Source organism: Amphiura filiformis, chromosome 10 (genome assembly GCF_039555335.1).
Source record: "Amphiura filiformis chromosome 10, Afil_fr2py, whole genome shotgun sequence".
NCBI lineage: Eukaryota > Metazoa > Echinodermata > Ophiuroidea > Amphilepidida > Amphiuridae > Amphiura > Amphiura filiformis.
Window position 1 is genome coordinate 52072467 of NC_092637.1, and position 27071 is coordinate 52099537.

At 36.7% G+C, this 27071-nt stretch overlaps 1 protein-coding gene across 1 annotated transcript in view; it reads right to left on the reverse strand.

The window, feature by feature from the left end:
- Positions 1-995: 995 nt before the first annotated feature.
- LOC140163012 (translation initiation factor eIF2B subunit delta-like) overlaps positions 996-27071 on the reverse strand; it is a 28666-nt gene continuing 2590 nt past the window's right edge. Inside the window, exons 2-11 of the mRNA XM_072186349.1 lie at positions 18858-19296; positions 16788-16935; positions 15211-15314; positions 14625-14800; positions 12901-13008; positions 11917-12019; positions 5212-5342; positions 4199-4376; positions 3451-3631; positions 996-1462 (exon numbers count right to left, since the gene is read on the reverse strand). Of these exons, the coding sequence (XP_072042450.1) occupies positions 1263-1462; positions 3451-3631; positions 4199-4376; positions 5212-5342; positions 11917-12019; positions 12901-13008; positions 14625-14800; positions 15211-15314; positions 16788-16935; positions 18858-19271 (1743 nt within the window). The 5' untranslated portion in view covers positions 19272-19296 and the 3' untranslated portion in view covers positions 996-1262. The remainder of the gene's footprint in view (positions 1463-3450; positions 3632-4198; positions 4377-5211; positions 5343-11916; positions 12020-12900; positions 13009-14624; positions 14801-15210; positions 15315-16787; positions 16936-18857; positions 19297-27071) is intronic.

Sequence of the window (27071 nt, forward strand, 5' to 3'; positions counted from 1 at the left end):
TGTTATCCTCTTTTGACCAAAAAAAAAATTGTGTTTTTTACCTTCTCAGTCCATCTTCTCCAACAAAAATATAATATCAGTAATGATGAAATCTTTCGCACGGAAGATGATCGTCTAAAATGTAAGTAAAATTCTGGACTTGTACAACATAATCTTTGATCAAATAATAGTAGTAATAACCAACAGGAAGGGTTTCTAAGTCAATATAATGAGGTAAAATGGAAAAAAAAACCCACAAAACCCATTTCATTTTAAAAGCTCATATATTATGGATTTAACAAGCCTGTACCTGATCCCATGCATTCCACTGCATTCCACCCTACTTGAAAGTCTGTAGGCCCGTAGAACAGGTTGTGGCATTTTTTGACGCCTCAGGGCAAGCATTGTGATAACAGTGAATACCAACTCTATAATTATGATATCAAGTATGGATAGGGTGTACATATACTACTAGTGTCTCTGATTGGCTCAATACATGATATATCCATCTTTGTAACCAATCAAAATATTTCTTCGGCCTGTAGTGCCTATATAGACAGTACATGATCTGAGGTTAGTGTTCCGAACCCAGGCTACTTTTTGTACATTAGAATTCATACAACCCGTAGTATGGCCCTCTATAACAATACGCGTACTGTACGGAATAAAGCATAGTATCAACACGTCCATCAATAACATCAGATTGAGCATGTTATGTGCCTATAGGGTTAAGGACACATAAATTTTAACTTCAGTGAATAGATTCATCAGGTTTGTAAGACATATCAATTAGAAATTTTCGCTTGACAAAACCAGTAAGTTTTTACTTACTGTAATATTTAAATCCTACACGCCGGAGGACTTCTTCAGATGTGAAACATCTTATCCACTTTCCCGGGAAACTGACTTCCGGTTGTGATTGGTATCCAGTCTTTAAAGACAAAGACTGGATACAAGACCAATCACAACCGGAAGTCAGTTTCCTGGGAAAGTGGATCATCTGAAGAAGTCCTCCGACGTGTAGGACGAAATTTTGTCAAGCGAAAATTTCTAATTGACATAAATTTTAGCATGCAATAAAGCTGATAAATAACTCTATTCCACTGCATAGGGCTCTTGTAGTGTATGCTCACTTCACAAATTCCAACAACATCTTGTCTCTTTGCCTTGTCCTGTGGCAATGACATGAATGGCATTGATATCAACTACAATATCCATAGACTTGAGAATTTCATATTCCAATTTACCATGATAAATATCAGTTTTCATGGTAATTACCATCATCAACTTTCTATGTTCTTGACCCTAAGTACAACTGGTACCGATGTACAAGGCAACATGCCAATCTCAGTGATCACCATGGAGATGAGATCCGGCGGGAAGACATCGTAGACCAGATTGAGGATGGTGAGGGATTGGATGTCACGCCAGTCCTTCAGATAGTGGGTGTTTTTGTTGATGGCTACAAGGTCCTCTGGATCACCTGGAAATAAAAGAAAGATGAGGAGCAATATGTATGAGATGTACGTTTGATGCAGTTTGTATAAAAAAATATTGTGGGGGCATATTGAAATGCATGGTGATCTAATGATTCTTTTATTGTTTACCTAATACTAATATCATTTCTATTGGTTATTTTGTTTTCAAATCTGGCTTCCACATAGAGCTTTCTATAGAAAAGTTTTGATTTTAAGAATGGGTCCTCCCATACTGAAATTACATAAACAAGCTGATATTTTCAAAGTTAATAAATAAGTCTCGTTCAGTGATCCCAGAACAAGAGTTAAAAAAATAAAATTGTTTATAAACAGGGCTGGAAAAAATGTAAATTTCCCGGTACCGGTACCCAATAATTTAGTGAACCATATTTCCCACAATAATTGGTTGTGGCGTGTTAGCGGTGTCAGAGGGGGATGTGCCCCCATGAAGCAGATTTTGTTTTTAATGACACCAAAATGACACAATTTGGTGCACCATTTTTCATATTTTTTGGAGAACCACTGCACCTATTCTTAAGTGCTAGGATCATTCACAGTTAATTTGGAAAAAAAAAATTACAGTTTGTTATCCTTAATATGCAAACCGCTAACTCATATTTACCTCTTCATCTATCACATATTATAAATGCATTGGTTTTCCATGCATTTATAATATGTGATAGATGAAGAGTAGGATAACAAATTGTAATTTTTTTTACATTTTTTTTTTCAAATTAACTGTGAATAATCCTAGCGCATCAGAATAGGTCCTGTGGTTCTCCAAAGTTGTCGAAAACTTTGAAAAAAAATTTAAAAAAAAAAAAAAAAAAATTCTGGGGTTTCCCGCGAGCCCCAAATTTCCCGGCTGCCAGGGGGCCAAGTTACCCAGTTTTTCCAGGCCTGTTTATAAATTGCTTAAAAGTGAAGCATAGGTCAGTCAAATTGTCATTTGGTATTTTTGAAATGAAAAATTTGGCAAAAAACAAAGAAAACAGCAGTATTGACAGAGTTGAAGCTCCATTCAAATACATGTAGCTAATTTAGATACTGTCAGTATATAAATTACAGATTCATGTAAATGCCTTATTTTGTCTCTCATATATGGCTTTCAGCTGAACTACAAGCAGGCTATGTTATCACATCTATGACAATGACAAAGGTACCAACACAACATGATTTGAATTGTTTACAAAGTAATCCTTGCATGAAATACATAATTTACCTCCAACTTGTGTGACATAATGCTATCCTTTCTTTGGTTTGAATATGTTGTATTGTGTTCAGTGTTAGGGGTCAGATTAAGTTTATGGTTAGGAGTAGAAATGGGGTTAGGAATAGGGTAGGGGTAGGTTTAAAGTTTTTATGCTTAAGGGGTGGGATGGATTGGAGTTAATACGAGTAAGAGTTTGGACTAGAGTTCATCTATGCAAATCAGTTGAACTAATAGGGTTTTACAACAATCCATCACATTTCCACAGCTATGTAAGACTCACATCTGACTCCCATAGTACAACACGATATCTACAAAGTACATAACATACTGTAAAAGTCAATATTTTCGCGAGAAGATATTTTCGCGATTTTGAAGATTTTGTCAATTGCGCGAGAATTAAATTTTGCGGTTTTGATATTGATACAATAGAAACCTAATGCAAAAGGTTATTTTCGCGAGTTTTTATTTTCGCAATTTTATGTCCACTCGCGAAATTCGCGAAAATAAAAACCTCGCGAAAATTTCTACTTTTACAGTAGTAGATAATGCATTTGGCTATTCTGGTTGAAATCTATACACCCCCTATGGAAGGCATGAGCTTAATATCCCACAAAAGGAGTGCGATTTTCAAATGAGGTTACCTGAACTGGTGACTCCATTTGACATCTACACCCCCTGTGTGGGAGACTAAGGCTGCGTCTTCCATAGGGGGTGTATGGATTTCAACTGGAATAGCCCATTTGCCTTGGAAAGATGGACAGAAAAATGCCAATTACTCACCAAGTTCATTGCTAACAAAGCTGTCTGTCTGTACCCTGTCACTGAATTTGTACGTCTCACAACAAACAAGTACTGGCACGTTGAATGTCTTTGCTACCATGGATATCATTGCTGATCCTACCCTAGACATGACGTACCCATTGGCTAGTAGGGCATGGGCACCTAGGAGAACTTTGGTTACCTGAAAGGAACATAAAACATTACAACTTCATTATTTATCAGTAGATATTTGCTGATTAGTGGTTAATAATTAGGCATCAGTTATAAGCTGGAGGAGGATTATTGTAAAAACTATATACATTTTCCCTTTGGAAATGAGGAATATACCAGCTCATGGAAGTTATCATGCCCCGTAATCCCTTGTTATGTCATACATAGATACCATTGATATCTGTTTGTGTGTTAATCATCTTACAAGCACTGTGATTGGGCCACACATTCAATGTCACATGTGGAGGTGTCACATCACATCTCAATGTTACCAGGTCTATTGGATGATGCTACTCAGTCCAGAATCATTTAACCAAATCATAAAACACATGTTCAAAGCATTTTTGATAAAATATAAACCTTGCTTTGGTAGTAACTGCCCAAACATTCTCAGAGTAGGTGCTTAGCTAATCACAATGTACCAATAAGTTCTCCAATGGCAAACAGCCTTGGATAATGCTAAAACATGTGTTATTAATGGTATGGCCAAGTCAGGTTTCCCATCAGTAGATAGAAACAAGTATTTTTCTCCACTCACCTCTTGCATCATATAAGATACTGAGTTCATCAGAACATAACTGCACTTAATCCCATGTTCAATCAATCTCCTCACTTGCTCCTTGCCCTCTAGTTTAGGCCTGCTGTCGACCACGATGACCCGGAAACGTTTCCCTGCTGTCTGGGCATCACATAATACTTTCCTTATCAGAGATGAGCTGCAAATATATCATTTATGATTAGTTCCACTCAGATTTGGGAGTGACCTGTATCTTGTGCAAGTGTTATCGTTAAAGGTGTATGACCAGATCAACAGCCTCATCCCTCCCTCACTTTATCCTATCAAAATGGAGATTTTGGCATCAAAAGAAAGCTCCTATTTTTCTCATTTTCATATGGGCTATTGTGAAACACATTTTTGCTTCTAATATCAAAACCTCTAAGTGCAATTTTAATTCAAAACTTGTGAATCCGATTATTTTGGTACAAGCCTCGATGTGGGGTACAATACACAAGATGAAAGCATCATTCTGGCCACCCACCTTGAATTGTAGAGTTCATTAACTCCATATAATACATGTATGTATATACATTAAGGCCTATGTTCATTATTTCAAACAACAGTTGAGGTCCCATGCCCTAGCTTTGTATTGACCTTTTGCCAAACCTCCAAGATTGTTGGAATCTAGTATATTTATGATCTGAATTACCTTCAAACGTTAGTATACAATTCATAACCTCATGAATACAATGTATGCATGATGCGTGTGATCCAATCATATTATATTATTGGTAAAAACACAAATGCAAATCGCAGTCATTAATATCTCACAATTGACCGCAAAATGCGTAGTTATTTGAAAGTAAATTATTATTGAACAAACTGCACATGCACTTTTCTCTTTGGTTGTCTTGTTTAAGCCTTTTAGATTATTGGAAAGGGAAGATGTAAAAATTGTTTATTTTTACAAACTTTTGAGGAAAATTTTTAAAATGAATTGCGGGCAAGTGACAGCAATCTAAGAATCAACTTTGCCAATTTGCAAATCTTACCATCCAAATATTAGGATGACATCACCATCAATAATCTTCTGTGATGCATAGCTTTTAGAGATGGCTTCTGCAGCAAGAATGATTTTTTCTCTAACATAGTTGTCAATAGCTTCACATAGTATTCTCTTGGCCTTCATACATGAAAAACAAGAAATTAGGAAAAATTATCTCATTATAAGGGAAAGAGAAAAGAAAACATGTATTTTTTATGATACAAATTTAAATTGTTAATTGTTATGATATACATACAAAATATTGAATGTTTTCACTGGTAAGGTGAAATAATTATGGACTGCAGTTCATATTTTATAAGATGAAAATATTCTTCCATTGAACGAATAAAAGCGTCTAATATTTGTTTTATATAACTCATATCAATACCCAGGGGTGTGATTGGTGCTTTTTGAAAAAAAACCCAAGGCAATGAAATTGCGAAGCGGAGCGAGCGAAGCAAGCGGAGCTCTCGCCTGTTGCGGCCGGGGGGCAACGCCCCGGTGGGGGTCGAGGGGGCGAAGCCCCCCGAAGCCAGAGGGGTTTTACACACTTGAGCACCACTGGAGATGCAATTTCATGGGGTAAAATGCAAAAATGAGAAACTGTTAAAATACTTCACTTTATAGTATAAAAACATTTATTATCTGTGAATACATACTTCCAGTATCATATCATTCACATACACATGAGAAATTGCATCACCATTTTTGCACAGTACAGTGTGTCTATAAATCATCCAGTCAGGGTTCTAAGGAATTTTCATTTTAACATTGGAGATGTTCTCATATCTGGAAACTTTTTTTTTTTTAAAATCCGGATTTTTTTTTTAATCCCAAAAATCCGGAAAAATCCGGAAAAATCACACCCCTGAATACCTTTTCTTCCACATCATTTTATAAATCACCAGGAAAACGAAATAAATTGAAAAATATCAAACTATTATTTTAGAAGCAACACCCACACCTTTGTCAGCGTTGCCATGGTAGTTGCATGAGAGTGCAATAAAAATGGACTATTGTAAAAATAATTAATAATTGGCCAATCAAATGACAAACTTTGTATGAGTTATAAACACAATAACTCAAAATCTATGCATCAAATTTTAAAACTGAAATAGAAAAAACATGCCCAGTTGGGCTCTGCCAATTTTGATGCCTCATTTGCCTTAAGGGGGTACTACACCCATTGCATTTTTTTTGCGGTTTTTTGCATTTTGTGAAGAAATGAGAAAAAAAAATTGGACAAAGTGGTATGCAAAATGAAGGGGCAAATCTTCTCGTTCTATTGGTGGCATCGGTATCAACGTAGCTTACATGCTTTTTTAGATAGAAGCCAAAAGGTGGTACATCACTGGTGTTTTAAATTCACTTCATTTTGGAAAGCTTAATTTCAACGGATTTCGTTAAAATTTTGATACGTGTTGCTAACGCATTAGAGAAATAATGTTGATAGGTAAAATGGGAATAAGTGGTTCCTGATGGCTTCAGGAACTTGGTGATTTTCAGTGTTCCACATCTATCAAAAACGAACTGGTTAAAATGCTTCTATTTTCAATGTTGAGCTATATTTTGTATTTTTAACTTGCAACATTATTTCACTGAAACTTAATCAAGCCATAGGTAACAGGTTATCACAACCATATTACAGCAAAATTGAAAAAAATTGCATTTTTCGTCATCTAAACCACCACATTCCGTAAGGCTCGTTAAAGCTTAAAATCCCTATTTTGGTAACTATTTTACCGTTGTTTTCTAATCCATTTCAACTAGGAACTCCAAAATTGATACAGTGATATAATATTTTAAGTGGAATAATGTTATTCGTGTCTTACCTATGATTGTCGCTAGCCAAGGCAAAAAAATCAAATATATTCCATAGAATTATGCACGTCGCCACGGTATTCCGAATTTTGACACACGCTAATTTTGCTACGTCACCCACAATCCATTGCGTTATAACAGAGGGCTGACAGTAAATTTCGCTGATAACCAGTTGCCGTGTTTAGTGTATGTATATATTTAGGTATTTTAAAGCTCAAATCCCGGCGTAGGCCTATTGGGCAAATAGCCTACAGAGCCATGGAGTAGGAAAAAACAAATTTTAAAGGCCTATCCAGTGATCCCAGGAAAGTATGAAAAATCAAAATTGTTTATAATGTCTATAAAAGTAAAGGATAAGTCATTTAAATTGTCGTTATAGGTATTTTTGAAATGTAAGCCTAATATTCCTAACAGCAGTAGGCCAATTGACAAAGTTGAAGCCCGATATAATGTAGGTGGCCTATAGGCCTAGGCTTAGCTAATTAGATTCGTGTAAAGTCTGATTTTTTCCCGGGATGAGATTAATTGTCTTTAAAGCAATATTATAACATTTTCAAAAAAAATAGATTAGCATTTCTTTGCCATAAAATGTTAGCTTTTACTGTCAGATATATCCCCTTTTATTTTTGAGCCGAACAACCACGGCAAAGCAAAGAAAATTTACTACCAGCGCACGTGTAAGCCAATACATACCACTCCTTCGGTCATGTTGTGGTACGACCCTTTGTTGTGTATATCACACGTCATACGCCCGCGTATATACTGTGTGTTATGAACATCGTGTATGCGTTAAACTAACGATTCCATCGTAATAATAAATGGCTGAATCAGCCTTTTATTCAAAATCTCTGATTTTGACAAAACTACAGCACCTAGAGTCTTGATTTTTGCAGGGTATATTGGTTTAATAAAGTACAATTTAATCGTGTAAAAAATGAATTTAACAAATTCAGTGAGGGCATCCTCCTCAGCAAATGTTATAATATGGCTTCAATACTCGGCGTTTGGCTAAACCACTAATACTAAGCTATATGTTAGCATTTCTATATAGGCCTATACGGACACTAAATAACGGGCTAAATAACAACAAACAGGGACAACAAAGGCGATTATGACGGCCGAAGGGGTAAGAAATTACAGTTGGTAGGCCTACACCATTTGGAAATCCCCAGTGAAGCTCAGTGAGACCCTTTTTAAAAATTTTATCATGCTTATTTCATCATCTAATATATTAGTAGTGTTATAGGCCCATGACCCCGGGCTATAACCTTTAACTTTCATTTTCCCGTGTCACCACCTTTAAAATGTACTTGCGGAATTGTAGGCCTATAGGCCTACTCGTGCTTTTCACCGCTGATTCAGTTTATATTATCGCAACTCGCCATCTGGGGTGGTGAATTGCTTTCCCCATCAATCATGCCAACAAATCTTTGCCAGTCTCCACTTTGACATGCCAACCCTCTATCGACATACCAAAACATTGTCCCCCTATACCTAGGCCTACATGGCAGCCGGTATTCAGTTTTAGGCAGGCCAAGAAGGGGCAAGCAAGTTTTGGCACGAAGGCCTATATTATTGCAAAAGCCAAGTATTAATATACCCCGGGCCCGACCCCGGGGTATATCCTACTAGCCTATAATATTTAATATGTTCACTTTTTCTATTCACTTTATTTAAACTACCATGTCTTAAAATGTCTAAAATTAATGCGGATTTGTTAAAATGTCCAAATTATGGAATTAAGCAAATTTCTCATCGTCCAGTGCCAGTACATAAGGGGGAAATGGGAAAGCTACCCCACCCCCTGTGGGAAGTCCGCCCCTTGGATGCGGTCGCCTGAAGCATTTTACTAGGGTCTTTTTGTAGGCCTACTTTTGAGCCTATTTTGTTTCGTTAAAGATTTCCCCCTTGAATGAGGGTTTCCCCTTTGACTCCTTTGACCCCCTAAGAAGTCCTAGTTACGCCCATGATGCCATCTCACGTTGAGGGCACAACATACATTTCTGGTGGGTATGCTCCTGAGGTGTGCTCCTCTGAATTTAGTAGGTGGTGGGTCCCGGGAGCTGGGAGCTGACGGCGTCATGGCGCGGAAAGGGATATTTTGGAGCTGCCAACAAATATAGAAGGTGATCTTTTGGAGATGCGTATAGTCAAAATTGGGTCTTTCTTCGCTTTCTGGTTGAATAACGCCAAAAAAAAACCACACACCAAAAAAAACAGAAATGTGAAGAATGATCGAGCAATTTAGGTCTTTTAGAGCTGAAATTGTCAAGTTACCGTGTTTACGTATGCTATAATAGCTCTATTTTGGTCACGGGTCTTTTTGAGCTGCGGAACCCCCAAAATGGAGGGGTCCTTCCGGGAGAGCATACCCGTATGGTCATTTGTGTTAAGAAGTTCCAACGCTTAAAATTCAATTTTAATAAGACGACGGTCACAATCTTGATTTTATCAGGGATTTTACCAAGAGAAGGCGCTAGGCATACATGCTGATGTTTGAATCTGGCAACACGAGAACTTTGAACGTGTCACGGTAGTCTAGTAGCCGTCCGCCCTGTTCAGTTTTATACACGCATTTGAATAGGGATTATTTTAGCGCACTTATCTAATGTTTATGGAGCACATTTTCTTCATTAGTTTGTCAAGTTGATGTCAAATGTTCTATTCTATGTTATTTGGCAATAGTGTTTTTTTGCCTATAAATACGTCCAAACATGGTCCAAAGTTGTAATTTGTTGTTTTTGATCACAAAGGTCGGATATTTTTATTCCCGATTTAACTGTGCACCCGCCGAGGGCTTCGCAATAGTTGCAGAATTCGACGAAAGTTTGACGGTAATTTTGCCTTTTTGGACACTAAAACGCATTCGATCCTTAATTTTAGTTCGACAAAATGTCTGATTAGATATAGCATAATGAGGCGGCTACCAATTTTTGACCAAATCTTTAAGAATTATTTTCAAAAGTCTGACCTGTGTATTTCCTATTGGTAATACAAATGACGTGTCAGCCCTAAATATACATAGGCAGGTCGTATTTTGGACTGGTAGCGAGTCTAATACTGTATGTGAATATCGATGAATGTTAGAAACGGCAGAAACAAACCGGTTGTGAAGGAGACTACGTGGATCGCTAAAAATAAGCGTCCTTAACAACCATTCAACTTTAAGACAAATAGGTGAAAAACGACATTTTCTCGATGTTTTTCATTTTTTTTTAAATTTCACATGATCAGTGCATATATCGCCTAGCTATAAATGACAAAATATTTTTTAGACCAATCAAACCAATATATGGGTGTAGTATGCCCTTAATACCCCAAAATGTTTTGCCATGGTGACCCTTCCAATGAAAAAGATGCAGCTTTAAACCTAAACCCATTTAAAATGTTGGTTTTAGAGAATAAAGGTATTGTTTTTAGCCCTGGAGTGCATCTATCGTCTCATATAACACAGGCGACATCATTATTTTAAGTAAAACAACGAGGCGAAGCCGAGTTGTTTTACGCCAAAAATAATGATGTCGCCCGTGTTATATGAGACGATAGATGCATGACAGCGGCTAAAAACAATACCTTTATTCTCATTCTTAAACACTACAATTCAAATAAAAATATTATACAAGTTTTAATCAAATTAAATCCTACATTTTGCAAGGAATTACCTAGGGCTATCACACGGGTAAAGATGGGTAAGAACCAATAAGATTGCAGGAACGTTCTCAAGTGTTTATGAATTGATGATAGAGTGCCTGCTTGTCATTCACTGATTGGGTTATCCTTGACCAGTCATGTAGAGAATGTATTGGTTCACTGACTGGAGTAGCTTTTCCGTACAACTTTTGATTCTGCATCTTTTCCTTTTCAAGGAGTTACCATGGCTACAAATTATGATTCTGAGTTATTCAGAATAAAGGGGGGTAATTACTTTTTGGGGTGTGTTTATAATAATGTCAGTGTAAGGGAATACAGGGTATTTGTTTTCCACACAATCTGATCTGACCAGGGCAAAGTTGGCAATTGTGAAACAGGCAAAAATAGGGAGCACATAATACATAGAAAATTGGCACAGTAATGCTCATAACTTTGCAACCAAGATGATAGGGATGTAAGGATGTCAGATATAGCAAAGTTAAGGAATCAGATAGCAACATTTGCACAGTATTTTTAGTGGAACATGAGAGCACATCAGACACATCAAATAGCATTCTGAATACAAGGAATGATCTTCTGATATTGAAAAATATGTATAAACTTATCATTAGATTTATAAAGTTTACTTCGAGGACTGTTAAATATCAAAAATGAAAAACAACAACAAATTTTTAACAATTTGCCATAAAATTTGGATTTTTTTTAAAAATCAAAATTTTAATATCAAAAGGGCATTCCCCATATTCAGAATGCAATTTGATGTACCGTATTCATTCCAATAAGCGTCCAGGGCGCTTAACAAAGTCATTTTGGATGGGCGCTTATTTTTTATATGGTTTACCTAATTTTTTCTAACAGGCATTTATTAGAGACAAATTTATGTACGTTATAAAAGGGTCCTGAGACATTCTAGTAGCTTTTCTGATGCAGAAAATGTATTGCAAGTTTACACAGGACTTGGAATCCCCAGCTATTTCACTGTATCGACATCAATCCGTCACTTCAACACTAATGGTACCCTTCAGCAAATTGCAAGTACCCTGGTGGGCAGTTATTGGGGCATGGGCGCTGATTGGAATGAATACGGTATCTGATCTGCTCTCATGTCCCACATAAAATTGGGATAACGTTGCTATCCGATCCCTTAATGATGATAGTGACACAATTGTCAAACTTTCCTGGTTGGATCAGATCCTGTACAAATCATGACAGAATTATGAAGTGAGTGCCCGGGCCTTACCTCTGCATCTGATATATCACCTGGCATGTGAGTTATTTGCATCTTCACATATTTGATAGCATTTCCCATGCTTACTGACTTGGGTCTACATTGGTTTAAAAAACTGAAAAACAAGGGAAAAGAAGTGTTAATAAGGTAACTTATCCACTCATTAAATTTGGAGCGTCGGTTGCCAGTAGGAATCACTCATTAAGTGTTGACAAAGGCAACAGTGTTACTGAAACGTACACAAATAAGTGCAATTTCTGGATCAGATATCAAGAACTTTGGTTACTGAATAAATCAAGCAAGTTTTCAAAGTATATGATTTGTAGAATGAACTTCTGCAAAACATCAAGGTGCTATTTTTCAATGATATATTGATTTAGATAATGAAAATCTATCTTTTGGTCTGCTTCGACCAACAATACTTAGTCAACCAAGTGACCAAAATGCATACTAGTCAATAAAATGTTACCTTTTATCATAATTCTATACCCTAATTCAAGCAAAAACAAGACAATACCACCACTAAAAATACACATACCATGAATGATGAGACAGCATCAAGGACCACAAACATGTATCAAAAAGTTTTAGAAATCGCCCAGAAGTGAAAGAGCTATATCAATGAAATTTTGTCAGTGTCTAGAAAATCGATGATGAAATGAAAGTTATCTTCGGTGGTGATTGTGATATTGTCACTGTTGCTTTTTGGAAAATGAATTTTTATTTCATCACAGATTTTTTGGGCACTGTAACCCTTAAAATGGAACTTAATCATGCTGCATGCCTCAATTTTTCTCCATTTTGCTGGTTATGCGGTTACATAGGCAGGTACTGACATCTAGCAGCGCCTGTAAAAAAAGTAAACATTCTTATGAGACCATTTTTGCATCATAGTGTACATAAGGACCAGTGATTGCACTGACAAAATTTCATTGATATAGCTCTTTCACTTCTGGGCGATTTCTAAAACTTTTTGGTACCCCCTCGTATACTTACTTTATTATAGGTTTCAGCTTGCTTTCTAAATCCCTGGATAGTTCTTTCTGTGGTGGTGTGGAATAGTCCATAATGACATGCTTAAAGGCATTCAACATTGCTACAGACCTGTACAGTTAGAAAACAATCAACAATTTCAATTTCTTACTTTATTCTTAAATGGTACATTCATAGATTTTGAGTTTTTCAACCAATAGAAGCCGTCAGCCTTTCGCCATCTTGTGGGTACAAATGATCTGTGTGTTCATGCGTCGGACACTACGTGCAATGTTCCCACAAGATGGCGGCATATGACGTCACGCTGACGGCGGCCTCTATTGTGTTTTATGGTGCCCTTATGATTCATACACTACTTACACATTTTGTATGTTAAATTTGAGGAAATGTTATTTTGGCAGGTCACATCAATCATGTCATTAAGTGATTAATTGTCAAAAAAATATAAGATTTGCTTTTTTGGAAGGTCAAAATTTGGTATTTCATGTTCAATTATAACTGTACCACATAATGAAGTAGAGCAGCTGTTTAAGGTATTTGCCTTTGGTGCAGAAGGTCTGCACAAGAACCCCCCAATGAAAAAAAACTCAAATCAAATCTGCTCTCCCGTTGGCTCATCTGGAAAGGTGAGGCAGATAACCCAAGATAAAGACCTTGTTAAAGTCGGTACAGTTTGATTTTGTCTTGATCAGATTGATTTCATGTTTGCCATTTGTTTGGTTCATTAGGGCCCATATTGAAATTCCCTTACACAGGAAGATGTGCGCCATCCTGTAGCTTTCCTGTGCTAGCCTTCTTTTGTTAAAATCCTGGGCAGGGTGTATCACTGATGCATATAATCCATCCGTTTTATGACCGAGCTTTCCTGAGGCGCGCGCTTAGCGAGGGGAATCCTGCCTTCTTTCTGTGTGAAAACGTGGTAGGGTATTTCAATATGAACCCTTAGCACATCTATGCTTGTTCCAATCATGCAACAATATTAATTTTGATGGATATTACGGTATTCTATCCCATAGTTCATCTGGGCACTGGGTGGAAGACCCCACTGCTCACCTTTTCTACCCATCATTAAACAGATATTTCAGTGCACTCAAATCAAGCTTGCATTTACACAACCCAGAGAGCGTGGTGCAATGGTTAGGGTACAAAATGTACTTGCATGAGGTCCCGTGTTCAATTCCGGCGGTGGCAATTTGTTGGGATATTGACTTGGAAAAAAAGTCTCAAATTAATTGGCAACATCTGTAGATTACATTCAGACATCCGCTCTCCCCATGGGTCATTTAGAATTGGGTAAATGAATCATGAAAGTATTCCATCCTTCGGAGGGGACGTTAAGCCGTCGGTCCCGTGTGCAGAGAGCCAAACCTGTATATGTATTTCGCCGCCAGTTTCGAAAAGAGTAGGGCGTTAACCCTTGACTGTTCCCAACCAGTCCCGGTGTTCAAATGGACCCAAATGGAAATAAGCTTCAATCAAGGCTTTCTTGGGTTATCCAGGGTTGTCAAAACCCGAACAAATCAAATCAAATCAAAAATCAATCAGGAAAAAAAAGAAGATGCACATTTTAAGTATTTTAGCTAAATATATGGGTTGCCCCCCACCCACCACCGAGCACTAAAAGTTTGCTAGCTTCAATCCTGCCTTTAAACCTTCACAAATTGCATTTATCAATGGCACATACAGACAAAGATTGAAAGTTTCATGGGTATTGCACACATACATACCTTGCATTAGCCCCACATATTATCCCCCTAGCATACTGCAATCCTAGCCTTAATATAGCTGGATGTATACCACCACTAGCAAATGTGAGTCCTTTAGTTAACGACACATCTCTTTCATATTGGTCTAGATGAGCAAATAAACTAACTTTCTTCTGTGATACAGTCCTTTGTGGTATCTGCAGAGGAGAATTATACACAAAAGTGTTATGTATTGACTATGTATAGATGAGATGACATGATACCAAACAGATAGTTGGCAGTTGCCTTTGTTCTTTGCCTGCCAGTATGTGTGTGCAGCATGTTTTGTTGAAAACCAGTGCTTTTAAAACTAGCAGCTTATCAGATAAAAGAACAGTGCAGCAGTCATATGCCCCAACCATATGGACCGGTTTTTCTCGGCATCAAAAATGAAAAATACCTTAATTTTTTTTTTACCGCCGAGGACACATTATTTGGGTTAAAAGATAATGCTACATCCGCGCTATTACCACAAAATAGTGCAATTTAATTTTCTTGCCCAAATATTTGTAGTTGTTTACTCAAGGTGGAGCGTGTATTCACAGTGACAGTGTAATGACTCTCTTACCTGATGCCTCTCCAATCTCTTAGCCTTCCTCTTCTGAGCCTTGGGGTCATCTTGTTGTATGTCATCGGATATCCTGGGTGGTTCTTTCTTTAATAAACTAGAAGCTGTAAAGAACACAGGTTTAAAATCCATATCACAAGTTTGATAACCACAACCAGGGCTGTGACACTCGTATTCAAACCCTGTATAAAAATTGAAGTCACTTTACGACAACTTAATTGACACATCGGCAGTGTGCGTACTTCTGCCACGGTGGAACAGACTTATCCTATATTCAATTGACAAGTTCAGTATTTGATTGACAGTTGCTGGGCATTTTCAGTACACCAAATTTATCCAAGATGGCGAACATCGACTGCCAATTTTTCGGACCCTTTCCAGCAAAAATACAGCTTATTTAGCCAGTCTCGTCATAGGGTCATCGAACAGAATATTTTTCTAGCATATTGAGCTAACTCCTCAGCTATTTGGTTTTTCACGATATGCTAGTAATAGAAAGATTCGACCAAATGTTCGCCGTTTTTTGCCATTTAATTTATTTGGAAACGATGACGTAAACATTGCATCATCTCTTCCACAGGTAATACACTCCTACACAGCTATGCCATCACATGCATGAAGGCGCATAGGCTGAATGACTGACTTCATTTGCGCAAACGAGTGGCTTATCCTATAGTATATTAGTACTCGAGAATCCTTGCTGGCACTTGAAAGTTCTTATAATCTTTGACCTCTGTACAACTTAGAAGTTGACCTGATCTTCAACTCTTTTTTGGCACATAACTCCACAATCACAGATCATACACATGTTTAGTGATCATTACGACCAGATGGATAATTTGATATGCTATTTCAGGAGTAAAATCGGAGCATGTTTAATTTTGACCACTGTATAACCTATGGCAGGGGTTCTCAGCTATGGCTCGTGGGCCACAAAGGGCCAAAATCATTTCAAAGATTTGTATTTGAGGGCCAAATACACCTCGGTTTGCTATTTTCAGAGCTGTTAAAGGGCAAACCACAACTGGTCGGCAGGTCGCCTACTGAGAACCTCTGCCCTATGGGGTCATTTTGAGGGTCATAGACTCAAAATAACACTGAATTAAATGTCGTGTTCTATGATTTTATTACAAATTTTGGATTTTGTCACAAACACAGCACCTTGCTTTTCACAGGATAATGTTAGTTCATTTTGACACATATTGAGGGCATTCTCATCAGCAAATTTCACAATATTGCTTTAAACTAACTAATACACCTACCTTTAACTGGCCAGCACTCACAGGTGCCAATCTAGATTGAGATCAAATTTCCCTATCAGCTATATTTACATGTACCTGGTTTTAAAGTTTGTTAGGCTTATAATTGACGAAAAAAATAACACTCATAACTCCATGTATTGATATAGAATGGCTGCGATGCTTTTAAAAATGTCACTTTTTCTGGATTTCCAAAACAAACGAAATGCAGTAAAATTGCTCAAAAAAACTAAATATGCACGACCTACAGGAATTTTAAAAAAAATTAGCCTAACCTACATTCAATTGGTTTAAATTTGCTGTTACCAGTGTTCTTACCTTCAACTGGTTTAGCTTTGCCTTGACCAGCGTTAACACTTGCTGATCTGGATTTAGACTCTGGCGCACCTGTAGATGATTCACTGTTTGTTCTTGGTTGTTGTTGTCCACCTTGTTTGCCTGTTTGCTTGGCTGCTATATCTGCTTGCTAGATTTCATAGCAATCAAAGAAAATCCTGATTAGTAATAATCATTGAATTCCACATAGTGAGTGACAAATACCAAATTACAATATAAACCATCCATATGCTCAGTGTTCGAATTAAGAAAAAATAAATAATTTCTGGTTGTCCGTCTAAGTTTTTGGTTGTCCGTAGGCCTACAAAGGTGAGTTTTGGCTACAGATTTATGGTTGTCCGGTGGACAACCAAATCAGTATTTTTGGTTGTCCGGCGACTTTTTTAGTTGGACAACCAAATCAGTATTTTTGGTTGTCCGGCGACTTTTTTAGTTGTCCCGGGCAAACGGACAACCGAAATTTCGAACGCTGCATATGCTGATATGTATATTCATACGTAGCAGTAAATGGAAACAGAAATCAAAATTAACCTTCTACTGTACTAAACTTTGGTACACTCACCAGAGCGCTTCTGCCGGCTATTCAGCAGATGTTATTGCTTTGAAGTTTTGTAGTTGATAGTGATGTTGAGACATTTCCGATGAAGTCACAGGCAAAGCATTAGCCAGAGGGGTGTCTTTAGGGTGTCCAAAATGGTCAAAAATACCTTATTCTACAAAATCAGGGTGTTCTTATTCACTCCATTATAAAAATCAGAATTTTAGGGTGTCCAAATTGAAAACAGGGTGTCTAAATGACACCTAGACACCCCTCTGGCTAATGCCTTGGTCACAGGTGTAGATGACATCAAACAAGAAGATGTTGTGATCCCCCCTTGATTACGGGGGATCAGGAGGTTGTCCCAGACAGGCTCAAGGTCTAACCCTTTGTCACGGTTGGGTCTTTTAGTTCTAATATGAATTGCATCCAAGACCCTATGTAGGAAGTAGTGCCGGTGTTGGCACCGTTTTTTGATGTCGACATATTTCGTATCTTGACGTCGACAGTGTGTCGACATACATTTGGATTCCGAAAAAATACCAGGACTTTTTTTTCCATGATTTTAGGAATATTTTAACAATTTTAACCTAAAAATATCTAGAAACACTGTCGGCATTTCCAGCAATTTCCAAAATGGCCGTCTTCATAGCGAGCGTATAGCGATAAAGTGTACAATTACACCAGAAAACAAGGCAAAATACTGCCAAAAGTATGACCCCTGAAGGCAAATAACATGAAAAATTGGTGAAATAGTAGGTAAAAGATAAGATTTGGCGTTGCATTCTGTTGAAAATACATTGGAAATGGCCAATATTTTGAGTGAAAATGAGCTTGTCTGACGAAGTTTTACTGGGCCACTGCCTTTGCACTATGTCGCCATGGACGGAGTTCTGTCGATATGTTGACATAATTCACTTTGTCGACAGGATTCCGACAGAGGACCTGTCGACCCCGGCCTTAGTAGGAAGTCCTTTTAATCCCTCTCCAACACCACAATATATTGTTTGAGATCATCTACACCTGTGATATCATCACAGGTATCTCAACATTACCAGCAAACAACAAATTGACTCTGATGTATGGGATGGTGGCCCCAGCTATGATTACCACAAAATGTGTTGGAGCGTGTCAAACTGGATGCTTGTTTAGCCCCAACGTCCCAGTTGCTTTTTGGCGAGGGGGAAGGAAAGAAGGAGGAAAGAACGAAAGAAGAAGAAAACTTTTTTCTCAGGTGCGGTTTTGAACCCTGACCCTTTGGGTGCCACGTCCGTGCACTGGCCTACCTTGCCACTGGGGAGTAGCTTGCCCGGCCAAGCTTTCCGTTGCCATATGACTGTTCGCATGATGCGCAATAGCATCACGTGGGATACCCGCTTGTGCCTACGCTTTCTGAATTGAGGTTTTTGATGTTTAGTAAGGTTATAAGGTTAAACTACCATGGGAAAGTTCTAATTTTGAAACACGATCTTCCAAAAAGTACAAATCACTTTGTCTGACATATTGCATCTCACCTGTTTGGCCCTCCTTTCTCTCTTCAATTCCGCTTTGCTTTTCTGCGGCACTCCTCCTCCTTCTTTTCCATGTCCACCATCACCTCCTTTCTGCTGGTGCTCTACTTTCTTTTGCTCCTGTACTGGTCCTGCTGCTCCACCTTTCCCTCCTGCTACTCCACCTTTTTCTCCAGCTGCTCCACCTTTCCCTCCTCCTCCACCCCCTCCCCCACCACCAGCTCCTTCTGCTTTCTTCTCCTTCTGTTGCTTCAGCCTTTGCTCTCGTCTTTCTTTCTTAGATAGTCTCTTTCCTCCACCTTCTTGGTTAGGGTGTTGCTGGTCTGGACTGGTTGGCTTATTTTTATCACCACGGGGTGATTTTTTACCTCCTGGTTTTCCACCTGTTGTAGGTGTGGGTGTACTTGGTTCAGCCATCTTGGTATGCTGTGGCCTTTGTTCTCTGTAAGAATAAACAAAGTACATGGTTTAACAATTGTTTGATGCAATTATTCATCAACCATCAAATTCTGAAGAAACAGGAGCAATTTTCAACTAGTAAATCCTTTTCTGCATATGGTCATTTTCACGGTAAAGGGTGTAACTTTGGATTTTTAACATTTTGATCCGTAGTGTTCTAATAAAGCCACAGAATTCCATGATTTTTGGCCACATAAGTCATCTAGTTAGCAGCTACCTTGGGTAGCATAGTCATCTTTGGGAGTTACTGTACTGCGTTCAGTTTTAGCAGGCTTAAATGTACTTAATATTGCCATTTTGAAAAACTATAAAAAACAGTAACATTTTTGTAAAACCCTGTGTTTTCTTCAGTTACTTCATGGATAATTTTTCTTATCCTGAAAGTATGGTCATATGTTCAGTAAACACTGCCACATTAGATTTAATTGTGAACAGCCCTGTATTTTTGAGAACCGGACTTCGATATTTGTCGTTTCGAGGCTTCATTTTCCGTTAACAATTGTTAACAAACTTTGTGGGTATAGCTTTGGTTCATAATTCTTGGTTATTTCTTCACTTCTTCATGATTCATAACTGTTGATATCTTAACTTGAAATGGGTAACAAAAATTAGTTGATTTGCAAGCTTTTAAGATTTTTATAAAATCTTGACTTCAAAGAGCCCTTTTTCCGTTAACTTTTTGAAGCCTCCAAACAAACTGTTCAGCAAGCTTGGGCAAATATAAATAAAAGAGCTCATCCAATCTATTTATCAAAATGTAGCAAAGTAGATCCTCAAGTCACTTGTTTTTAAATCGTGGAGATATATATCACCGTTTGAAAATGGGACCCAATACAAACTTTCCGTTAACAATTGAAGCCTCTGAAACAAATGAAGCCTCCGAAACAACAATAACATTAATTATCATCTATGCATACATGTATCTAAATTGGTGTTTCATACTGATATCTGCATTGTAATTGTTACTTGATATGTGCAGAATGTCATAAATTTAAAAAAATTTTGATATTATGGTTAATGTTTGAAAAATATACTGATACCCAAAAAGCCTGTTTCGAGGCTTCACATGCAAAAAACACCATACTTAACAAATGGGTAAAAAAGTTAACATGTTATAAATCTACAATATCTGCCACATAGAATCATTGATTCAATACACACAAGAAAATAACAGCTTAGATGATCCCAACAGTGTTGTTTTCAAAAAAACTACTTCTGCAATGTTTAACCATTGTTAACATGAAGCCTCCGAAACAAAAAAAATGACTTGCTGTGATAATTTAATTTTTGTCAAAACTGAAATTCAATACTTGGAAGCAAAGCATGAAAATTGGTAATTGTGATATTGTTTACCTATTTTTTCATGTCAACTTGCAGGAGTTAGCCAAATATTTTACTTTTATGATCACCTGTGTTGATAACTGAAGCCTCCGAAACACAAATCGCTTGAATTGCCAATTCTAAAAAATAACTCCAATTTCTGTGAAACTTGGCTGGGAGGTTCCTTTTATAAAGTAGTATTTGTACATGAAGTTAGACATTCAAATTATTTTAGGAACCCAATTAAAACTTAAAAAATATGTTTAAGGTTGGGAAATTTCCATTGTAAATGACACTTTATGTAAAAAAATTTCAAAACTGCAATTATAAATATGGTCATTTTCACGGTAAAGGGTGTAACTTTGGATTTTTAACATTTTGATCCGTAGTTTTCTAATAAAGCCACAGAATTCCATGATTTTTGGCCACATAAGTCATCTAGTTAGCAGCTACCTTGGGTAGCATAATCATCTTCGGGAGTTACTGCGTTCAGTTTTAGCAGGCTTAAATGTACCTAATATTGCCATTTTGAAAAACTGTAAAAACAGTAACATTTTTGTAAAACCCTGTGTTTTCTTCAGTTAGTTCATGGATAATTTTTCTTATCCTGAAAGTACGGTCATATGTTCAGTAAACACTGCCACATTAGATTTAATTGTGAACAGCCCTGTATTTTTGAGAACCGGACTTCGATATTTGTCGCTTCGAGGTTCATTTTCCGTTAACAATTGTTAACAAACTTTGTGGGTATAGCTTTGGTTCATAATTCTTGGTTATTTCTTCACTTCTTCTTGATTCATAACAGTTGATATCTTAACTTGAAATGGGTAACAAAAATTAGTTGATTTGCAAGCTTTTAAAATTTTTATAAAATCTTGACTTCAAAGAGCCGATTTTCCGTTAACTTTTTGAAGCCTCGAAACAAACTGTTCAGCAAGCTTGGGCAAATATAAATAAAAGAGCTCATCCAATCTATTTATCAAAATGTAGCAAAGTAGATCCTCAAGTCACTTGTTTTTAAATCATGGAGATATATATCACCGTTTGAAAATGGGACCCAATACAAACTTTCCGTTAACAATTGAAGCCTCCGAAACAAATGAAGCCTCCGAAACAACAGTAAACTTAATTATCATCTATGCATATCTAAATTGGTATGTTCCATATTGATATCTGCATTGTAATTGTTGCATGATATGTGCAGAATGTCATAAATTTATAAAAAAATTGATATTATGGTTAATGCTTGAAAAATATACTGATATCCAAGAAAGCCCGCTTCGAGGCTTCACATGCAAATAACACCATACTTAACAAATGGGTGAAAAAATTATCATGTTATAAATCTGCAATATCTGCCGCATAGAATCATTGATTCAATACACACAAGAAAATAACAGCTTAGATGATCCCAACAGTGTTGTTTAAAAAAAACTACTTCTGCCATGTTTAACCATTGTAAACATGAAGCCTCCGAAACAAAAAAAATGACTTGCTGTGATAATTTAATTTTTGTCACAACTGAAATTCAATACTTAAAAGCAAAGCATGAAAATTGGTAATTGTGATATTTTTTACCTATTTTTTCATGTCAACTTGTAGTAGTTAGCCAAATATTTTACTTTTATGATCACCTGTGTTGTTAACTGAAGCCTCCGAAACACAAATCGCTTGAATTGCCAATTCTAAAAAATAACTCCAATTTCTGTGAAACTTGGCTGGGAGGTTCCTTTCATCAAGTAGTATTTGTACATGAAGTTAGACATTTAAATTATTTTAGGAACCCAATTAAAACTTAAAAAATATGTTTAAGGTTGGGAAATTTCCATTGCAAATGACCCTTGATGTTAAAAATTTTCAAAATTGCAATTACAAACATAGCAAAACATGGTATAAAATGTAACTTATATCTGTTGACTTACTTTGGAATGGGATTTCACATGTATTCCAGCTTTCATGTCATAATTTTCTGAGCTTATGTAAAATACATTTTTTCTTAGATTTTAACCAAAATGTAATGGAAATGTCAAATTTGTTATCAGAAATCAAAAGGTTTAAGCCTTGAAACACTATTTTACTCGAATTTAAGTTGCTTCTATGCATGATTACAGTAAACAGAAACATATTTAAGTGGTTTGAAATTTTGACCCTAAAAATCAAAAGTTACACCCTTTACCGTGAAAATGACCATATAGCAAAACATGGTATAAAATGTAACTTTTTGCCCCATGTATTCCAGCTTTCATGTCATAATTTTCTGAGCTTATGTAAAATACATTTTTTCTTAGATTTTAACCAAAATGTTACGGAAATGTCAAATTTTTTATTAGAAATCAAAAGGTTTAAGCCTTGAAACATTATTTTACTGGAATTTAAGTTGCTTCTATGCATGATTTCAGTAAACAGAAACATATTTAAGTGGTTTGAAATTTTGACCCTAAAAATCAAAAGTTACACCCTTTACTGTGAAAATGACCATATGCAATACAGCATACCAGCACTACTGCATCAAGTGCAAAACTGGAACTAGGAGGAATTTGTTTTAGAAAATTGCTCCTGGTTCATGTGAATTTTACAAAGACCAGGAGCAATTGGTGGCATTACAAGGGCAAATTTGCTCCCAGCGCCTGCTTATTTCAAGACTTGGAAATACACAGGATTTAGCGATCGCAAGCAAGCAGTATCTGTTAATGGAAGCCACTCCAGCTGGAAAGAAGTAACATCAGGAGTTCCACAAGGATCTGTTTTGGGTCCGGCTCTTTTCTTAGTCTACATTAACGATATCAATCAACATATAAAGTCTAACATTTGCCTCTTCGCTGACGACAGCATCTTGTAAATACAGAAATAAATGACCCTACTGACCATGCCGTATTGCAGAAGGATTTGGATACACTTGCATCCTGGGCAGACACCTGGCTCATGAGTTTTAATGTTGCAAAATGTGCAGTCATGTCTATCACCCTGAAAAGGAAGATCAGCCTCCATACATATAACATTCAAGGAGAAGCTCTTCAAAGAGTAACACAGCACGACTACCTTGGTGTAACAATATCAGACGACCTAAAATGGACAACTCATTGTAAGAAGACGATCACTAAAGCCAGTCGTACGTTGGGAATGTTGAGGAGGACCTTATCGCCTTGTAACAAAGATGTGAAAGCGAAGGCTTATTTGTCCTTGGTGCGTCCCACTTAGAATACAGTGGCGAAATATGGAACCCACACATACACCAGGACATACAGGCTCTTGAACAAGTGCAGCGTCAAGCCGTTCGCTTCGTCCACCAAGACTACCGTAGAACAACTAGGGTCACCCCACTCTTCGAAGATCTATCTTGGGACACCGCACCGGCTGATAGGTCATTGGCCACCACCACTCCTAGTTTATTCTACAAGACTGCAAGAGGAGTATAACCACTGAAGACTGAATACTGAATCATGTGGTTGCCAGACGTGACGTCATCGAAATTGACTCTGATCTGATGTACAAAATTCATACCTTTGTCCTTTGATGCCTATATTTCTAAAGTATGAAAATATCGCTACATTTTTTGTCTCATTAAAAACCTTAATTGTTTGACGTGTAGGGGTACATGAACATGTATGTGAGTTGAAAGACTACAGTAAGCTTACAAGTTACATTGGCCCTTTGAATTCCCAGCCGGCGCTTTGAAACCAAAGTCCAAACATTGGCTAAAATCTGATTATTATTATTTATTCTTTCTTTATTGAGGGTTAATACTGCTTCAGTGACAAGCACTGCTTTTCAAGCAGACCCTCATTGTATACATGTTATAGCAACAAAATATATTACGATACACAATATTTACAAAATATCATACAGTATTTACAATGATTGAGTTTTGAAGGGTGAAAGATGCATAGCAGCGCATTGCATAGTGGGAAATACCGTATCTATTGTATTTTTATACTTAGCCGGAGCTGAGTCAGAGTTTATTAAACATGTTATTGTTAAACACGGCAGAACAAAATTGCCATGCATGCCATGGCTGTTGAAGAACTAGTGGATTCATTCTACTAAAGTTAATTCTTTATTACTTCCGTGGTCCGAGCTGTGCGCCAAGCGTAGACGAGCGTACACACAGAAGAACTAAACAATCACGCTGATTGGCTGATCAACGGACTTGACAACAAGCCGGTTGACCCATTGGCGACCTTGTCACTTCTACGCGATCGCAATTCACCAGCGCGTACCCGGACCACGGAAGTAATAAAAATTAACTTTACTACTAGTACTAGACTAGACACTACTGTCTGTTCAATTAGCTTAGATTCTTGAATTTTTAAGATATTTGAAAAAATAAAAAAATGCTGCCAAAGTCATCAAAGAAAAGTGTTAGCACAGCCTTAGACCCAACGTGATTTATACTTTTCAAATTCCCAAGTTCAATTTAAAACACAATTTCTTTTCAATTTTGCCTCATTTTAGGCAGTTACTTGGGTCCACCCAAAGGGTTCGCGACCTTTTTACAAATCGAGTGGGACGGTCCATTCTCAACTTAGGGCATAGACCCTATCCAATATAGCAAAACAACCTGTTCACCAATCTGTCCTGTCATTTCAATAGAGGCCTTGCATGTGACGTATCATCCCGTAAATATGGCGGACTACTCAAATGCATTCAACAAAAGCATGATTGCAATCTACCGTGACAGTTCGTCTCACACACATAACCCTGCACTACGATCAAATAGGTTGATGACAACATTTGATTGAATGAACTGCACTCCGCCATAACTACGGTGAAGGACACCGGTTCAAATCCTTTGTTTGGAGCCAGTCCATAAAATGATGCAGGGCCTCTATTGTTATACCGTTCCGGTTATTGGATAGGTTCTATAGGTGATGATGGTCCACCGGTTTTGTTACACGAAATTATATGGCGCGATTACGCTTTTATGCATAACATTATTCTGAGCATTATTTTTTCCTAAACATTTTTTTCCATCTTATTTCAACTGGTTTACAATGTAAATTGAGTTTTGTTTAATACCATCATTCCTTCCCAAGAATATCAGCATTCGCTTGACATTTTCAGATACAGTGACTTTTCAAAAATTGCTTTCTGTAACCTGATTATTTTGAATAATATTTTCTTGTACAAAAGTTCTTTTGTCCTTCTCATAGTTTGTATTCAACAAACAAAACGAAATAACTAATTGAAAATAAATGTGTAGTTTTATAATAGGCCTAAATGCCTACACCTTCTCAGATCCATTCGCAAAATAAATTCGCAAAGTAAATAAATAAATAAATACATAAATAAATAAGTAAATAAATAAATAAATAAATAAATAAATAAATAAATAAATAAATAAATAAATAAATAAATAAATAAATAAACAGATAAATAAATAAATAAATAAATAAATAAATAAATGAATAAATAAATAAATACGCAAGGCATGTATTTATATAAGCTGGGTCTATTTTAGAAAACTTACATGTAGTTCATAAATAATAAGGTTGTTTCAACAGTAGGATTTCAACACAAATCTGAAATAGGCCTACTGACAAATATAGCTATTTTGCTGGACAATTCTTGATGCGGATGGTCGAATAAATACTACCTCAGCGCATTGTGACATATCGTCCGGCGTCCCCATTGCTCTAAATGGATTGATTCAAAAAAGTTTATGGTACCCGACGTTCTCACGGCTTGTTTTGAAAATATCATGAAAAGACCAAAATTGAAAAGAAATGGGGTTTTAAATTGAACTTTAGAATTTGAAAAGTATAAATCACGTTAGGTCTAAGGCTGTGCTAACACTTTTCTTTGATGACTTTGACCGCAATTTTGTATTTTTTCAAATATCTTAAAAATTCAAGAATCTAAGCTAATTGAACAGACAGTAGTAGTAGTACGTATTGCAGCAAGCCACAGCCCAATGTCTAATACAGATAAATAAATAAATAAATAAATAAATAAATAAATAAATAAATAAATAAATAAATAAATAAATAAATAAATAAATAAATAAATAAATAAACAGATAAATAAATAAATAATATTTAGTATTGCAGCAAGCCACAGCCCTACACGCACCACCAATGGATACAATGACAACGTATGGAGAAATATATTTTTGTAAACAATTTGAGGTCAGTATGAAATTGATATTTTGTACAATTTGTACAGCTATCGAATCTACCCTATCACAAGCAAACGTACCTGTATGTAAAAAGTGCCCTTAAGGGGGGTACTACACCCATTGATTTTTTTTGCATTTTTTTGCATTTTGTGAAGAAATTACAAAAAAAAATTGGACAAAGTGGTATGCAAAATGAAGGGGCAAATCTTCTCCTTTTATTGGTGGCATCGGTATCAACGTAGCTTACATGCTTTTAAAAGTAGAAGCCAAAAGGTGGTACATCACTGATGATTTAAATTCACTTCATTTTGGAAAGCTTAATA